The sequence below is a fragment of the Gigantopelta aegis genome, chromosome 14 (genome assembly GCF_016097555.1).
Source record: "Gigantopelta aegis isolate Gae_Host chromosome 14, Gae_host_genome, whole genome shotgun sequence".
Lineage (NCBI taxonomy): Eukaryota > Metazoa > Mollusca > Gastropoda > Neomphalida > Peltospiridae > Gigantopelta > Gigantopelta aegis.
In genome coordinates this window covers 42,855,722-42,873,066 of record NC_054712.1, presented here as the reverse complement: position 1 = coordinate 42,873,066, position 17,345 = coordinate 42,855,722, and the positions used below count along the sequence as shown (strand labels likewise).

Sequence of the window (17,345 nt, the reverse complement as noted above, 5' to 3'; positions counted from 1 at the left end):
AAAATATTTACAACTGGGTAGTGGGTATACCACTTAACAGCAACTGCCATAATTATTTCATCAGGGGCGGATCATTTACGAGTTGACTGATGTCAGTACACTGATATGATATTGAGTAATACAAATACTTGACAGAAGAAATCCGACACCCCTATCCCAAACAGGCGGCCTCTATGTTTCGGATATGGAGTGTCGGGTTTCTGCTTGTAGGGTTATAAATACTGATCACTAGCTTGCTTGTAATATTACACCAGTTAGGCCTGTCAATAACAAGAAAAACAACAAACGAAAAGTCAGGATCCCTGAGTTAATTGTTAAAGTACCAACTGCTAAGGATTTCATATAAAAAATCTAAATGTTGAACAGCCAACTAAAAAAACTAAAAATGTAGGACCAAGCGAGGCGCCCAGAACCGGTTCACAGCCAGGTCCCCAAACTCCAGGGCCTTTCTACAAGGAAATTCCAGTCAGAGCTGGGGGACTCAGACAATCCCAACCTCAAATTAGCAGGGAACCCCCAGCCCTCGCCACAACAACTGGAAACACCCCCACCCCCCTCTAGCACCAAGTGGATTATCAAACTAAATCCCTTCCCAGCAGAAGCGACCACATTGAACACGCTCAGAAGGGATAACCCACACTTGAACATGAGGGAGGCGACCACTTGTTCAAATGGGTGTTTTAATAGCTGCTTCACTCAGCAATACCAACCAGTGCATATGCGTTCAAGGGCGCCATTACCAGCTCACGCCCTATGAACGTAAGCCAAGTAAATGTTTCCACTGTCAGCAGTGGGGACATAGTGCGGCTAAGTGCCGCCATCACAGAAAACTTCCCACCTGTCACAGGTGTGGACAGAAACATGAAAGATCATCACGCAACTCACCCTGTACCAGACCTGTGCAATACCCTAACTGCCTTAGCCGGCACATGGCTCACGACACCAGATGCCACCACTACCAGAAGGCGCTTCGCAAATTAAACAGAACTAGCGAACAAACAAATAAACCAGCCAACCAAAACACTTTTAGCGTTAAGTCAGTTCCTACAGTTAATCAAAATTGCTCCTATGCAGAAAAACTAAAAACAGACTCACTGTCAGAAGTTAGTCAACTCAAATCCATCATTCAAACTCTAATACAGGAGATATCAACAATTAAAGCTAGCCTAATTATCCAAAAAAATTAACCTAATTAAATCTAAAAATAACTAAACACTTTTAAAATATCGGGCCAGCGTCATGGGAGACACGCCACCATACGCCACCGCTAATAATTCAAAAATAGAAAATAAGGACCTTACCATACCGCATACTGAAATTAAATATGATTCCTAGGACTTACTATACAAAACGATAAAATGCCTATTGACATCATCAATGTTTATAGCCCACCGGGAACAGCCCATAAACAACTAACGTTAAGAGATTACAATAAACTCTTAAACCCAAACAATAACTTAATTCTTGTAGGAGATTTTAATTGTCATAGCACACTGTGTGAAGGTCTGCACTCCGACGCACAGGGAGACATACTTGAGGAATTCATCAACACGCACACAATCTAGTATGTCTCAACGATGGCAGTACTACTTTTATACATGACTATCTGGGCATATCTGCCATCGACCTAACTATCACCTCTAACAACATAGGTGCAAACGCCCAATGGGAGGTGTTAGAAACTCTCAATAGCGACCACCTATCCATATTAACCAGCTATAAATGTAATACTACTTATACAGAAGAAGATAAATTTATACCTAAATTTAAATTTAGCAAAGCTAACTGGGCTGGCTTTACAAGCGACTGTAGCAATATCAAGTTAGAAGATAGCCTAAACATTGACGACGCCACTACTAAACTTACTAATAAAATAATAGAAATAGCTTAAAAAAATATTCCTAAAACTAAACCTCTCATTAAAAATAGACCAGTTAACTGGTGGACGGACGAAATTAAAACAAAATGCGGCTATAGGAACAGGATACGTAAATTTTATTTAAAAAAACAGGGAAACAAGACTATCACACTAAATATAAAATAGCTAAAAACGAAGTAAGCAAACTTATCATTAATGCTAAACAAGCCAGCTGGCATAAATTCTGTGGAGAAATTAATAATAGAACATCAATTAGAGAAATGTGGATTTTTTTTTTAAAGCTATTCAAGGACAACCCACTAACTCCACAGTCCTTCAAAAACATAACTACTAATAAACAAAAGGTCGACCTTCTCAGTAAAACCTTCAGTAAAAATAGTAGCAATGAAAATTTTCCTAAACAATTTTAAAAAAAAACTTAAGAAAGACAACTCTCTACCAACTACCGATACCAAAACAACAAACCACCAAACTACTGATAACTTAGAATTCAATAAACCGACAACCTTACTAGAATTAAAAACAGCTCTTAAAGCAAAAAAGAGTACTGCCACCGGGCCTGATAAAATTAGCTATACACTACACATGCCGGACGTAGCCCTAGGGGTAGTGTTACCGCTCTTTAACCGAATCTGGAGGGAGGGTCAAATGCCCACTGCGTGGGGAGTTACAGACCGATAACACTCACGTCCCACATGTGCAAAACTTTAGAAACTATTATAAATAAAAGACTTAATAACTACCTACTAGAAAATAACCTAATAACTAATGTACAAAGCGGATTTAGAGCTAAACACTCAACTATAGATCAAATTGTTAGATTACAAAATAGTATTAATGATGCATTCCGAAAATCACATAAAGTTTTAGCAATCTTTATAGACATAGAAAAGGCCTTTGGCATGGTATGGCGTGAATGACTACTAAATAAACTACAAAGTAACGGTATTCAAGGTAACATGTTTAACTTTATCAATAACCTCATCCATAACAGATCAATCTCAGTTAAAGTTAATGGTCACTTTTCAGATAGAACTGAAATAATAAATGGTATACCACAAGGTTCGGTCCTCTCATCAACCTTATTTAACATTTTTATTAATGACATAACTAAAGCACTTAATACCAAAGAAAAACCAGGAAAGGCTTCAACATTAAATACAGCATTGTTTGCTGATGACTGCGCCATCTGGCGTACAGGCAACACAACCACTAACCTTTTTCACCAAATGCAAGCTGATATTAATAGACTTAATAAATGGGCCTTGGGGAGCGCAAACAGAGGCAATGCTTATGGTTTACAAAGCATGTATACTCTCCAGAATAGACTATGGAGCCCAAACCTACAGTTGCGCCGCCCCCAAACTGATACATAAATTAGATGTTATCCAAAATCAAGCTCTTAGAATCGTAGCTAAAGTTCCATCTAACACCAGCGGACAAAGCTTAGAAGTAGAGTTTAACATTATGCCACTGACTTATCGCCGTAATCTTCAACATCTCAATTATCACCTTAAAATCCACGCTCTTAAACTAGATCACCCAGTTCAGGAACTCACCAGGACAAGCATTTAAAACTAAACTTAAACTTAATGATTCTTTCGCCACTAAAGCTAGCAAAATAGAAACTGAAGTAGGGATAGATAATACACCAGTGGCGCTCTACCATATTAACCAACCAATTGAATGTAACACACCATACCTAATCAAAAAAGCTACGGACGCAACTCCATTTCCTCCCTTTAAAAAAATCCTGTTCGAAGCCGCAGCTAATGAAAACTATCCCAAGTACATCCATATATACACCGATGGCTCTAAAAATCCAGATAACGGTAGGGTTGGCTTTGCAGTAGTCGAAGAAAAACTGTCCAGACATTCTAAAGTAGTTAAATACGCCAGACTGTCAGATAACTTATCAGTATACACAGCAGAACTGACAGCCATTCATGAAGCTCTCATTTGGATAAAAACTCAAAAATATAACAACAGTGTCATCTTCTCAGATAGTCTTAGCTATTTACAGTCACTTAAAACAAATAAATCTACTAGGCCAGACATAATAGCAGTTATTCATAATAAACATAACGAAATAAACCAACTTAAACTTAACGTAGTCTTCGAATGGGTCCCAGCTCCCGTAGGAATAATTGGCAATGAAGTAGCAGACTATGGAGCCAAAACAGCACTATCAATCACTAACAGAATTAAAACACTCCCAATAGGCATCAGCGAACTCATGTCCAAAGCTAGGAAACACTACATTAATAAATGGCAAGAAAGCTGGGATCAAACACAAAATACATGGCATTATAATATTAAACCAATAGTTAACTCTTTAAGTCCTAAACATACAATCTCTCAAATAGATAAAATCATCACTAAACTAAGAATAGGGAAATTAATGCAACTTAATAAATGCTCTTTCACAATAACCAATAAAGATCCTAACTGTGAGTGCGGCACCCAAGAAGATATGAAACACTATCTTCTGGACTGCACGCTGCACAACAATCACAGAAAAACCATGCTTGAACCACTAACTAAAGCCAACCCTGCCCCCAAAATCACTCCTAACTCACTACGTAACCCAGATAAACATCATAAACAAGAAATATTTAAAGCCATATTCAACTTCGTTCAGTCCACCATGCCTAAACTCTAAATGCCATCATACAACTCGCCCCGCCGGCGTTTAACTGATACGGAGCAGCGACCCTACACCTTTGTGCACTTTATGAGGGAAGGTAGCACAATCAAGGTCTCCTGACACCCTAAAAATAATTTAGAAATGTCTTCATAAAACAAGACTAAAACAATCACTAGATAGTGCTCAATACCGCCCGCCTGTACGTCTTTCGGATGGTGGAGCGACCATAAACACTCGACTTTGACTATGCACTCCAACCCGAAGGACTAACGGCGGGATGGTGGCAAGCAACATAAAATTTCGATGCCAATTAAATTAAACTGTACTGTTAAACTCGTTCCACCTGTGACTCCCCGGATGGAGGAGCGACCCTAAGCACTCGACCTCGACCATGCACGCCAAACCCGGGGAGAGAACGGTGGAATGGTTAACATAATATATATCTAGCCAAACGACGAACGACATGCAACACTCCTCGCCTGTACTTCCTTGGATGGAGGAGCGACCCTAAGCACTCGACCTCGACTATGCACTCCACCCCGGGGACCAACGACTAGGGGTAAAAGCACGATATTATATCCGATAAACTTGTATATTTGTAGATATAAATGTTCTTTATTTCTTCTTCTTTTTAGAAAATTATTGCGGTGGTTATCCCCTTAATTGGACACCGCAATACTGTAAATGACCATCACGACTTTGCCTTTGCACTTGCACCATGTACTACCAATTACAAGCTCTATTATAGCAATATAAGGTGAGTCACTTAGGGTTCCAGAAGAAGAGGCGGATAAGAAACCAGAAAACCAGATTACCAGACAACCAGATAGATAACAAGTAAGCTCACTTATTAGACATCATTTAACTTCATATTACCAATAAGTGTGCAAACTTAGCTAAGAATTTAAGGGGGTGGGAAAAAAAAATTAAACTTAGTACATGTATACAGTTACTTACATACTATTCTTCCTACCGATAGTTGACTCCCTACCTAAATAGATGCATTGTTTCATTGGTAACCAAACTAAGTATGCTAAGCACTAGGCTTTTTATCCAATACTCACACTATAAGGGAAAACCCTTCAAATTAGATAGCTAGGCTAGTATAATCCCCCTCTCCTTGTATTTCATTATAATCCAAGGATGGGGGGGGGGGGGATGGGTGGCTCTGGATTGCCGTTGATTACATTAGAATAGGGACGTAGGACAATAGGAACAACCTTAACACCAAACTAGGGTTTACAAACACAGCACTCACAACCGCAACAGTACATAGGGTGCATTGACTAATGATAACAATGCACCCACCCCCATTTAATGGCCCAGCACGTACTATAATAAGGAGCTAGACAAAAGAATACCGGCTCCGAGTATACAATTGCACTGCACCCAGGGGAAGCTGGACAAAAGAATACCAGCCTACCCTATCCCACCCCCAAATACTTGCTGCTGGTGGTCTATTTGGTACTTGGTGACGTTGAAGACGAGGACGTCGTTAACTGCAACAACAACAACAAGATTTGGAAAAAACCCGGAACGACAGCGCCTTGCCTACCGGTCTCCCCTGGGTTGTCATACAACCTAGGGAGACACCACAGCATCATAGAGGTCTAATTAACGAGCTACTCTCGATTCACTAATGTCAAAACGTATATTAGCTCCGGAACTTTCTTTTTGACCGACCGTTCAAATTGCGCCCAAATTCCTCAATTAAACTTGCGCACCTTTTCTCTTTTGGCATAATTTTTGCCTCCATTCAAAATTCCATAGCACCATTACCCCCCCCCCCCCCCTCCGCCTGCTACCAACCACGGTCGGACTGCTGGTGATCACCTGCACCTGCACCTGCACCGGTCCCTCCTCCCCCACCTTTCCTGTCCTGGACGGAAGAGCCGGCCGAGGCCGGCTCTTGTGCCCAAGACAGGCGTGCGCTACAACAGCTTGCTCTGAATGTGCACGTAAAGCCCTATGACCTGACCTGACCTTGCTTGTAAGTTTATACCGGCCTCGGTGGTGTAGTGGTTAGGCCGGCGAATATCAGGCTGGTAGGTACTCGGTTCGCGTCGCGGAACCCGTTCCATCACAGAGCCAGTTTTACGATTCGGTGGGTAGGTGTAAGGCCACTACACCGACTTCTCCCTCACTAAGCACTAACCCAATGTCCTAGACAGACAGCCCAGATAAAGGAAGTGTGGGCCCAGGACAGCGTACTTGAACCTAAACGAACCTATCTATAAATGAATGAAAGAATGTAAGTTGATTGTCACGTTTAAACGGACAGACCCTAGTTTTTAAACACTAAGACATATTTTTAACTATTAGAGCCGTTTATGATCACTGAAATCAAACATTACTTATATTTTATTGTTTAGTTTATCCATTTCCGTACAACCGAAGTGTTTCTGGTCATCCTGGTGTTTCTAATACCACAAAATGCATTGTTCATATTTTTAAAAATGCACGTGCGTCTGAGAAGTAATGATTATGGAGTCGCGTCTTAGTCAATTTTTTAAGGGTATTTCAACGTCACAGACTCTTGTTTCACTCTGTTGTATCCAAATTTGTTACAGGTTTGTAAATTAACTAAACTTGGTGTCCATTTTTGCAGGTTGAAACTATGGTTTAGGTGAAAAATATACCGACATGTTTAAAACTAGGGTCTGTCCGTTTAAATTAGGAAACTCGTATGAATGATCAAACTGAAGGTTTGTAGCTTCAAATTTCAGTTTGGTCCAGGCAAACTCAACAAAATGTATAACACAGTAAAGAGACCTAGGAGTAAGAGGGTTAAACATATTTGTCGACTGCTGGGTCGTCTGAAATTTGGAAATTGACAGTTTATAACAATTAAAGGGACATTCCTGAGTTTGCTGCAATTTTTAAGATGTTATCGACTAACAGAGACTTTTTAACGACTTTAATACATATCAAATATATTTTTATACATAAAATATTAGTGGCTGTATATTATACGTGTTTCTGATCGTTCTAATAGTTGTACTAGGTTAAATTTCATTTTATTTCCTAAAATATATTTAATATGAAAATTTAACTGTAGAAATATTTTATTAGTCGGAAACATCTTACAATGTAGCAAACTCAGGAATGTCCCTTTAAGCGCTCTCTAGCCCTAATCGCACGTGGTGGGCGAGATTTAGCTCAGTCGGTTGAGTGCTCGTCTGAGGTGCTTGCGTCGCAGGATCGAACAGCCTCGATGGAACCATTCAACAGATTCGGTTCTTCCGCGTTCCAAACCAGTGGACCACAAAGGTTGTGGTATGTGCTTACCTGTCTGTAGGAAAGTGCATATAAAAGATCCCATGCTGCATTAGGAACAATGTAGCTGGTTTCCTCTGATGACTACGTGTCAGAATGACCAAATAGCCGATGATTAATTAATCAATAATTAATGTGCTCTAGTGGTGTCAATAAAACAAAATCACACATGTAAAGCAAATAAGGCGAGAGTACGCTTGAGACAATGCTATGGACATGGTATCAGAACTCACGCCGGTTCCTTTCTTACACCTGTCAATACCCGCCAGGTAGCTGGGTCCAGGGTTACCCGCGCTCACTCGACACGGGTTGAAATCTACGTTGTAGAAATCGATGTCCATCACAATAACAGCGACAAACCTGGCAAATACAGTCATGGAAATAAAAACATTACAAAATATATATGTATCGATAATGAGTGCGAATAATTTTTACATGCTCATATACCACTAGAGTTTCGAGCATAATGAATAGTTTTTGTACGTCACTAATTTTTGTGGTACCGGCCTCGGTGGCGTCGTGGTTAGGCCATCGGTCTACAGGCTGGTAGGTACTGGGTTCGGATCCCAGTCGAGGCATGGGATTTGTAAGCCAGATACCAACTCCACATCCTGAGTGAGTGCTCCGCAAGGCTCAATGGGTAGGTGTAAACCACTTGCACCGACCAGTGATCCATAACTGGTTCAACAAAGGCCATGGTTTGTGCTATCCTGCCTGTGGGAAGCGCAAATAAAAGATCCCTTCCTGCTAATCGGAAAGAGTAGCCCATGTAGTGGCGACAGCGGGTTTCCTCTCCAAATCTGCGTGGTCCTTAACCATATGTCTGACGCCATATAACCGTAAATAAAATGTGTTGAGTGTGTCGTTAAATAAAACAGTTCTTTTTTAATCTTTGTGGTCGTATTCGTTGTAAATATATGTCCAAAACAATAACAGCGACAAACCTGGCAAATACAGCCATCAAAACAAAAACATTACAACATATACCTGTGCCAATAATTGTAATTTTCTGTTCCAAATACTAAAATCTTAAAGCTGTCATCCTAATTATGTCCAATTATCTTATTGATTTTTTAACGTCCTAACCATAGTTCCACGACTGGTATACCAAAATCCGTGGTTTATGTTGTCGTATTTTGTGGGAAATTGCATACCAAAGATCCTGTCCTGCTAATGGACAAACGTAGAGGGTTTCTTGTAAGACTATGCGTCAACATCATAAAATGTTCGACATCCAATGGCCGATGATTAAATAACCAACATGCGTGCTCTAGTGGTCTCATTAAACACAATTTAATTTCCCCTACTTATTAGACAGTGCAAAATAAGTTCATCTACATTTTTGTACCGCCGATCGTAAGGTATACACCATTTGACCATAGAGTTGTTAACAACACTGACCATCACAGCGATATTCCCGATATGATGGACATATGAAAAGGCAATTCGTGAAAATATGGTTTTCACACATCACTCGTTGACATAAAAATCGTTTTCGAAAAAAAACCCCATGAAATAGCCTCGATATACATGTACATTCATGAACCACTGTGGAAAGACTTATGATTCAGGTGTTAGCGAAAGGTGAGCATATCCTGTCCCACCCGTGGCACCCACAATGAGCACAGCCAACAGTCAACAAGTTCATAGTAGAAAAGGAAGGAAGAAAATGTTTTATTTAACGACGCACTTAACACATTTTATTTACGGTTATATGGGGTCAGACATATGGTTAAGGACCACACAGATATTGAGAGAGAAAACCCGCTGTCGCTACTTCATGGGCTACTCTTTTTTGATTAGCAGATAAGGATCTTTTATATGAACCATCCCACAGACAGGATAGTACATACTACGTTCTTTGTTACACCAGTTGTGGAGCACTGACTAGAATTAGAAATAGACTAATGGGCACACAGACGGGAATCGATCCCAGTAGTTAAACTGATCAAAAGGCGTGTACATGGTCAGACATCCGTTTGGTCAGGAGTCCTCTGATGTTATAACCCTGATGAAACAATTTGTTGATCGTTATGTCGGGCCTTTGAAATCTGTATATGATGACCATGCCCTAAGATATCTCAGCAGTTGTGAAATATATAGACACACACACACACACACACACACACACACACACACACATGCTTTGTCATGTTCTTGGTCAGGTCAGTGAATTTGCAGTTCTCGTTACAATCATCTTCATTGTCATGACCAATGAGCATATCATCACCATCACGATTAACCTGAATTCTATTCCTACACGTGTCAGTACAATTTTCATACAAGCGCATTTTGAAGCAACACTTAAATGAAAACATGTAAAGAAAGCAGGTCACAGATTGTTCCAAGAACGGGTAGTCCAATTATCCAGTCAATCATAAGTCCATTTCCTGCCAGTGTTGCTTTCCACCCATGGCCATTGCAGCTGGCTATATCTGGACATGAATTTGGCATCCTTCCAAATGAATGTTTGATTATTTGCACGATGGTTATTTTCTGTGGCGGAAGTTCACAGGAAACAATAGCTGAAAGGCATCATTAGTAGATGGAAGCACCTCCACATTTTTTTCTGTCATTTATGGAATATCCTTTGTCTGACTTTGTCATGCCCTTCATGTGATTCATTAGCATCATACAAGTGTCACACAAATCCCTCAGATGGTTCAGAATGTCCATATTGCCCAATGTCTTCAATTTCAACTTTCGATATATTGATGATCTTACATCGTTCAATAATAATAAAATCACAGATTAACTTTCCTTTATTTACCCACCTGAAAACCACAGAAAGTATAAAATCTGTTTTATACCTTGATCTAAAATAGAGATTCAGAACGACACTGGCCTTCTTACAAAGCTGTATGATAAAAGGGAGGACGTCAGCTTTCCAACAGTCAATTGTCCCTTTATGTCGAGCAATATTTCTTCTGTTCCAGCTTTGGTGTTTATATTTCGCAACTGCTGATATACCTTAGGGCATGCTCATCATATGCCAATTTTAAAGACCCGACATACCGTTCTGGTAAAGAAGTTGTTTGGCCAGGGCTGTAACATCCAAGCGCTCTTGGAAGCCTTCACACATTTTATGGTATGCACTCGGAGGCCATTTTACGATATGACGCATCAAATTAAAATTATATCTGATGCAATACCCTATTTTGACCGTGTACACGCCTTTTCATCCTCTTGGTGAAAGTTCTGTACATTTCAACTGTGGACTTGATGGGTGCCACCGGCGGGGCAGGACATGCTAAGCTTTCGCGAACACCTGGTATTATCACTGTTTGACACTGATGCATGAGTGCCTGCCATCACAGCTGTATACACTAGTATTACATTGAGCTCTATCCTGTGTAAGCTAGTCTTTGGAGTATGGGACCTGCTATTTACTAAACACGATCCATCACTGATCTTTTGTTTTTTTTTTTCACCTGAGGCAATGGGGGATTTTTCATGCCAGAACCGGCTCCAACCCAGAGTGAGTGGACCACTAGGCTCAAGGGGTAGATGTAAGGTCACATACACCGAGTTTCACCCACTTTGCCAAAGAAATGTCATTTCAATACAGCTGACATACTAAATAGTCCAATCGTTGAGCGGGGTTCTGTGTTCACTTTTATCTATAGAGGAGTGCACCTTTAGCTATAAAGAATCGCTCTCCATAATATTATCTAGACCACTGAAAGGTGGCAGTAACGTAGATAATGACATCACATGTTATCGCATATTTCCTATTATCGGCAAATATACCGATATTATGTTTCTGTCGCAAACAGATTAATGTTGATATGAAATATAATATTACCTCTGCCCATAACATGACCCATAGGCTAATATAAAATCCTGGCTACGTTTTGCTAACAGATTGTGCTACAGCCTTTTTCTCGAAGTATTCGAAGTTAGTATCGTATCCATGAAGTATGCACTCATCCAGAAGCTACTAGTCACCACTTAAAGGGACATTCCTGAGTTTGCTGCATTGTAAGATGTTTCCGACTAAAAAATATTTCTACGATTAAATTTACATATTAAACATATTTTCTTGTTTAGAATATCAATGTCTGTGTATTCAATGTGTTTCTGGTCGTCTTAATATTTGTAAGAAGCCCAAACTGGATTTTGTCTTCGAATAATTTCGTCAAGTACGAACAAATATTTTTTAGGAAATAAAGTAAAAATTAACCTAGTATAAATATTAGAACAATCAGAAACACGTTTAATATACAGCAACTAATAACGTTTAATCGTAGAAATATTTTATTAGTCGATAACATCTTAAAGCGGCTATGTCTGGAATATTTTATTATTTAAGCATTTAGAACAGAAAATCCCATTACGTTTGGTGCATATAAGACGCCGCACTCCGAATTGGTTTCACTACACTGGCTTTTCCAAGTTAAAAATAAACCCACTCTCTTGAAAATGGGACACTTTTGCCGGGCTCCCTCTGGGCTAAAAATAGCACGGTTCGGCTATTGTTGCATTACAAAAACCGAGCGGATTCTAGCAGCCAATTCCTAGCAGCCAATTACGCTAGCGGCCAATTTCAGCAGACACTCATGGCGACGTTCTAAACACCGGACTCATACGCCTTTCGGTTGTTACCTGTATTTCACACACTTTTATACACACTGTTATGCTAATTTTTTAATTATTCACTACAACTTAAGAATTTTAGAGTTTTAAAGAGTATCTTTATATAATAACAACACAAAAACAAAATAACAACCAAGACTCATTTTCACAGTCTTATTGTTACTAATATCCGTATAAATACAACTTAACCGTTTTATTAAGCACTTTTATATCTGAAGTATCACATTAAAAATCCGTCTGTATTACGGTAATATAGGATGTCCAACTAGTATCGTATAGCCCACACCACAACACACATTATAAAAGGCGTAATGGTCCGGTGTTTAGAACGTCGCCATGCGTGTCTGCTGAAATTGGCTGCTAGCGTAATTGGCTGCTAGGAAGTGGCTGCTAGAATGCGCTCGGTATTACAAAATGGCGAGAATTGTTCTAACTGGCTAGTAAGCATTTGACGATATGCGTTAATGACGACAACTTGCGAGTGAATTAAAAGTGCAGTTATGCTTGTATTTGAACTTAGAACTTGACTGTATACGATTGAAACCAGACATTGCAGCTTTAAAACACTGCAGCAAACTCAGGAATGTTCCTTTAGAACAGAGCCCTTAACCCACCCACGCCCTTACTGATAGCATGGAATAAGGAAATAAACATTGGAGGGCTCTGGGAGCTGATCCCAAGAAAACCAGAGACATCCAACTTTCATTTTAAACACTTTATACGGTCTTGATACACGAGAAAATACCATTTGTTGTGAGCATGACGGCGATTAAAGATTTGCAGGGGCTATTAAAGATTGTAGGTACTTGATGTAATAACAATTTCCTCAAGATACGGTCGCTGTATATATTCTTTAAAAAAAAAAAAATACAACCCAAAAAACCAACAAAAAAACCCGTAGGAGAATGTAGGAAACAACAGCCAATTAAAGAAGTATCAAGACGTATCACTGTCTAGGAATAGATGCCTGATAATAATGAAGGAATTGTGAAGAAATGACAGCCAACAGTTCATGTTGGCAGTAGACTGTATGACTGCAATCGACCTTGAAACAAGATAGGGATGACATGTCAAAATCGAATATTTACGTCTTTTTATCAATAATGGGTAATATCCCCACGATTCGTCAAACATTCGTTTATTCGACGTGACATGCTACGAATCAATCTCCCAATGACGATTTGAGGAAGTCTATCCCACTCCTCTTGCAGCGCCTGGCCCAGTTCAGCTAAAGTAGCCGGCGGCCATAGGCCTACATGTCTTTCGATCATGTCCCGGACGTGTTCTGTGGGTCAAAGGTTAGAGCTCATTGCTGGCCATGGCATTCTGGTAATGTTTTGCTGCTGATGGTAGTCATTTACAATATGTGCACGGTGGTCCCGAGCATTGTCATCTTGGAATGCTCATAATAATAATGATTTTATTGGGGTTATTATTGCGGTGTGGTTTAAGGGCTGTTTCTGTTTCTTTTCCATCTTATAACCCACGACTTTCAAGATTTCCGACATGAGGATGCACTAAAGTAGTGTTGGAAATAGAATAAAACTGATTTTTCGTCGATTATGTCTTTCATATTAAACTGACAAGTAAACATTTTGTAAATATCTATTTAATGATACTCTACCTAGTTTAGCATTTACTTGTTTGGGTTCTCATTGATATACAAAGTGGGGTTTACTCTTGAAATTAAAAGAAAGATGTTAGTAAACAGGTGATTTGTGCTCTTTATTGGAACAGACTATAACAAATGTTGATCGACAATTTCATTGCTGTTGCAATATATGAGGGACCGTCTCTGATGACGGTTTACCCCTATCCCTTTCCAAAACAAAATATTTGTAGACATTTCTAAGTAACTTTTGAGCAAAACTGTCAAGAACCATTCTGAGTGTGTGATCTATTATACCGGTATTAAAGGTGCTATGTACATGTATTGAAGGTGCTATCTCCAGATTGCATAATCACAGCTATTGCAAATACATTTTTAAAAATTAAATTTTGCTTTAAATATTGAAGACTACACCTTCAACTATAAATGATTCTAACAATATAATTTTATCTACAAGTAGAAAATAAATTTTATTGAAGAATCTTTATCACAAACAGATCCTCACATATAACTATGATATAGCACCTTTAAGTGGTTACAAGATTGTGTAAATTTCTAATGTACTTATATTGAATTTATATTCACTAAATATGCTGATAATAATTAATAATTTATGCTGCAATTCAAAATACTCAGTTAACTTGCAGTTTTAAATTAAAAGTTTGTTTGAGGGTAAATGAAATTAACACATGTCGATCAAAATTTGTCTGTTAGTCTGTTCCAATAAAGTACACAAAACACCTGTTTACTGACATCTTTCTTTTAATTTCAAAAGTAAACACCACCTTGTACATCAATGAGAACTCAAACAAGTAAATGCTAAACTAGGTAGAGTATAATTAAATAGATATTTACAAAATATTTACTTGTCAGTTTAATATGAAAGATATAATCGACGAAAATCAGTTTTATTCTATTTCCTACACTACTTTAGTTTAAATTTAACTGGGGCTTCTAATATTGAATGACGTCTGATAAAATAATATAATACTCCAAAAATAGTTTCGGTATCTGATTACAGTTCAGTCAAATTTGCTCAAATACAATGATTCATGGCCCTGTTTTGACAAGTTATCTACTTGCCTACCCATAACCATGGATTATGATATTGTTTAAGTATAAAAACACACTTTACTTGTATTTTGTTACCAATAATACCTTTGGATGAATTATACTTCAAATTACTTATAGCTCCCGACAAGTTTCAAACAGCTTCTGCGAAGCCACAGAATTTTGTTTCTCGAAAGCTGTTTTCAGCTCCAGGGATGAAAACCTTAAATTCGAGCCCTGATGCATTGACAGTAGAAGAGGTCCAACACGATATTGACATCTAGTGATTTTGATGACTCCACCTCTGACTGGCATTACGTTTATTGTGGAATCTTTCATGTTAAAACCATGGAAAATCCAGTGATATGTAAGTTATGTATATGTTAATATTAAAGTAAATGTTGAAATTATTTCAATGCTACAGAGTTTTGGTAATTTGTGAGAATATCCCCTACTCTTTGCGAGCAGTATATGTTAGGCCAGGTAAAGCTTTGGCATCTATTTGAAGTGAATTTGATAATAGAAAGAAACTAGTTTAATACGATCTCAAATGACTGGTAACTTACCTCTGTCGACGGAGATGCGTCCAGTTGGAGTAGCGAGGCATGTAGTCTACAACTGGAGACACGGCACTCAGCACCCACTTCTTGGCGGCGCTGCAGTCGAAGTACGGCTGCGTGAACTGAACCGGAAGCATCCGCTCGTCCTTCTCCGATTGGCTTGGAGACGATGGGCCAAAGAAATGAGAATTGAGAAATTCTTGTTGGGTGAATCGCCCCGTTTCGTTGGAATACTTTATGCCGATAGTGTACGTGAATTTTGTTAACGAATCCGCATCAGCTGCCACATCAGGAAGCCATTTTGTGTACCAAGAATTCATCTTGTAGCCCGGATGTGTGTAATTGGAGTTACGGCCCGCCCCCATATCCGTTACCATGACGACCTTTTTGGTGGGTTCTCTAAGGTAGTTGTCCTGGTCGTTGTAATCATCCCACCTCCACGCCTTCGGTGCAAACAGGTTGAGCGTTCTGTTGAAGGGCATCGTGGTGTACCAGTTGGGGTAGCTGCAGTTGGTGTCGAAGTAGATGGCGCTGCCGTTGATCATGTTGGGGTTGGCGTTGACGTCTGCCGTGGTGGACATGTACATGTACATCCAGTTGGGGCTGACGTGGAAGGAGTGGGTGTCGTTCATCTTCTGTAAGATGTAGCTGTAGAAGAAGGCGCGGTTCAGCGCCATGTTGTGAAGATGCACGAGCGACGTCCGGTTTTTATACCACGCCGTGGAGAGCAGACGATTGTATTTGGGGATCTGGGACACCGTATCCTTCCTTAGCAACAGCTTGTCCCTGGACTGAGACCGACAGTTTTCTGGATCCACAGCAACTATCCGATCGTTGACTTCATCAAAAGCGTCATATTTCTGCCAGGCGAATTTCCCGCCATACGCCTTTTCCAGCGTTTCTAGAGCTAAGATGCTTAACCAATAGAAGCTTGCTGTGATCACCACTATGTATACTGCGTGCATCTTATAGAGATAAACAGACGTGTACACAATACTTAGGAATCTCTCTTCAGTTTTATTTTATGTGGGGGATGGGAGGTTGTTTTCTTTTTATAAGCATATATTGGTGAGTATCCTTGTCATGGAATTTCCTGAAACACAAAAGTCCTTTCATATTTTTCAAACAAAAACGTATCTTATGAAGACCCTCAGCCCATATTTGAAAATATGTTTTCAAGAAGCTCATTCATAACAATGTTACGGCAGTTTCATACAGTCCCACAGTATTTTCAAACGTATGTTCTCTATTCTGCTCTAATCCACATACTGTAGGTAGTAATGGGTCGGGTTCAAATTCTTATCTTAGTATTTATCTATTTAAATTAGTTTACTTTGTCATTTAAAGAGAAAAAAACCTGAAAATATATATACATATATCCCTCCTTTTTGTCCCAAAAGCTGGCTAAATGTTTAGACAACTGGTCCCAAAATTTCAACATATTTTACACTACTTTATGGAGATTTTTTATTATACGAGCTTGTGTGCCGTACTGATTTTGCGAATAATACAATATTCTGACACGAGTTTCGTAAAATCAGTACTATATCCAAAATATCATTTTATGAATAACAAGCTAGGACCATGTCAAAACGTTTCAAACGTAACTAAAAAAAAAAGACGATGAAACGCCTACATTTTCTGAAATGACGTCATTTTGATAAGCGTTTACACAAATCTAAGACTGAGGAAGCCGCGGTAAGTTATGACGTCGCTTCACAACATTAC

The 17,345-nt window shown here is 39.2% G+C and overlaps 1 protein-coding gene across 1 annotated transcript in view; it reads right to left on the bottom strand.

The window, feature by feature from the left end:
• Positions 1–16,582, bottom strand: part of LOC121389272 — a 29,429-nt gene extending 12,847 nt beyond the window's left edge. Inside the window, exons 1-2 of the mRNA XM_041520870.1 lie at positions 15,624–16,582; positions 8,036–8,162 (exon numbers count right to left, since the gene is read on the bottom strand). Coding sequence (XP_041376804.1) covers positions 8,036–8,162; positions 15,624–16,582 — 1,086 coding nt within the window. The remainder of the gene's footprint in view (positions 1–8,035; positions 8,163–15,623) is intronic.
• Positions 16,583–17,345: the final 763 nt, after the last annotated feature.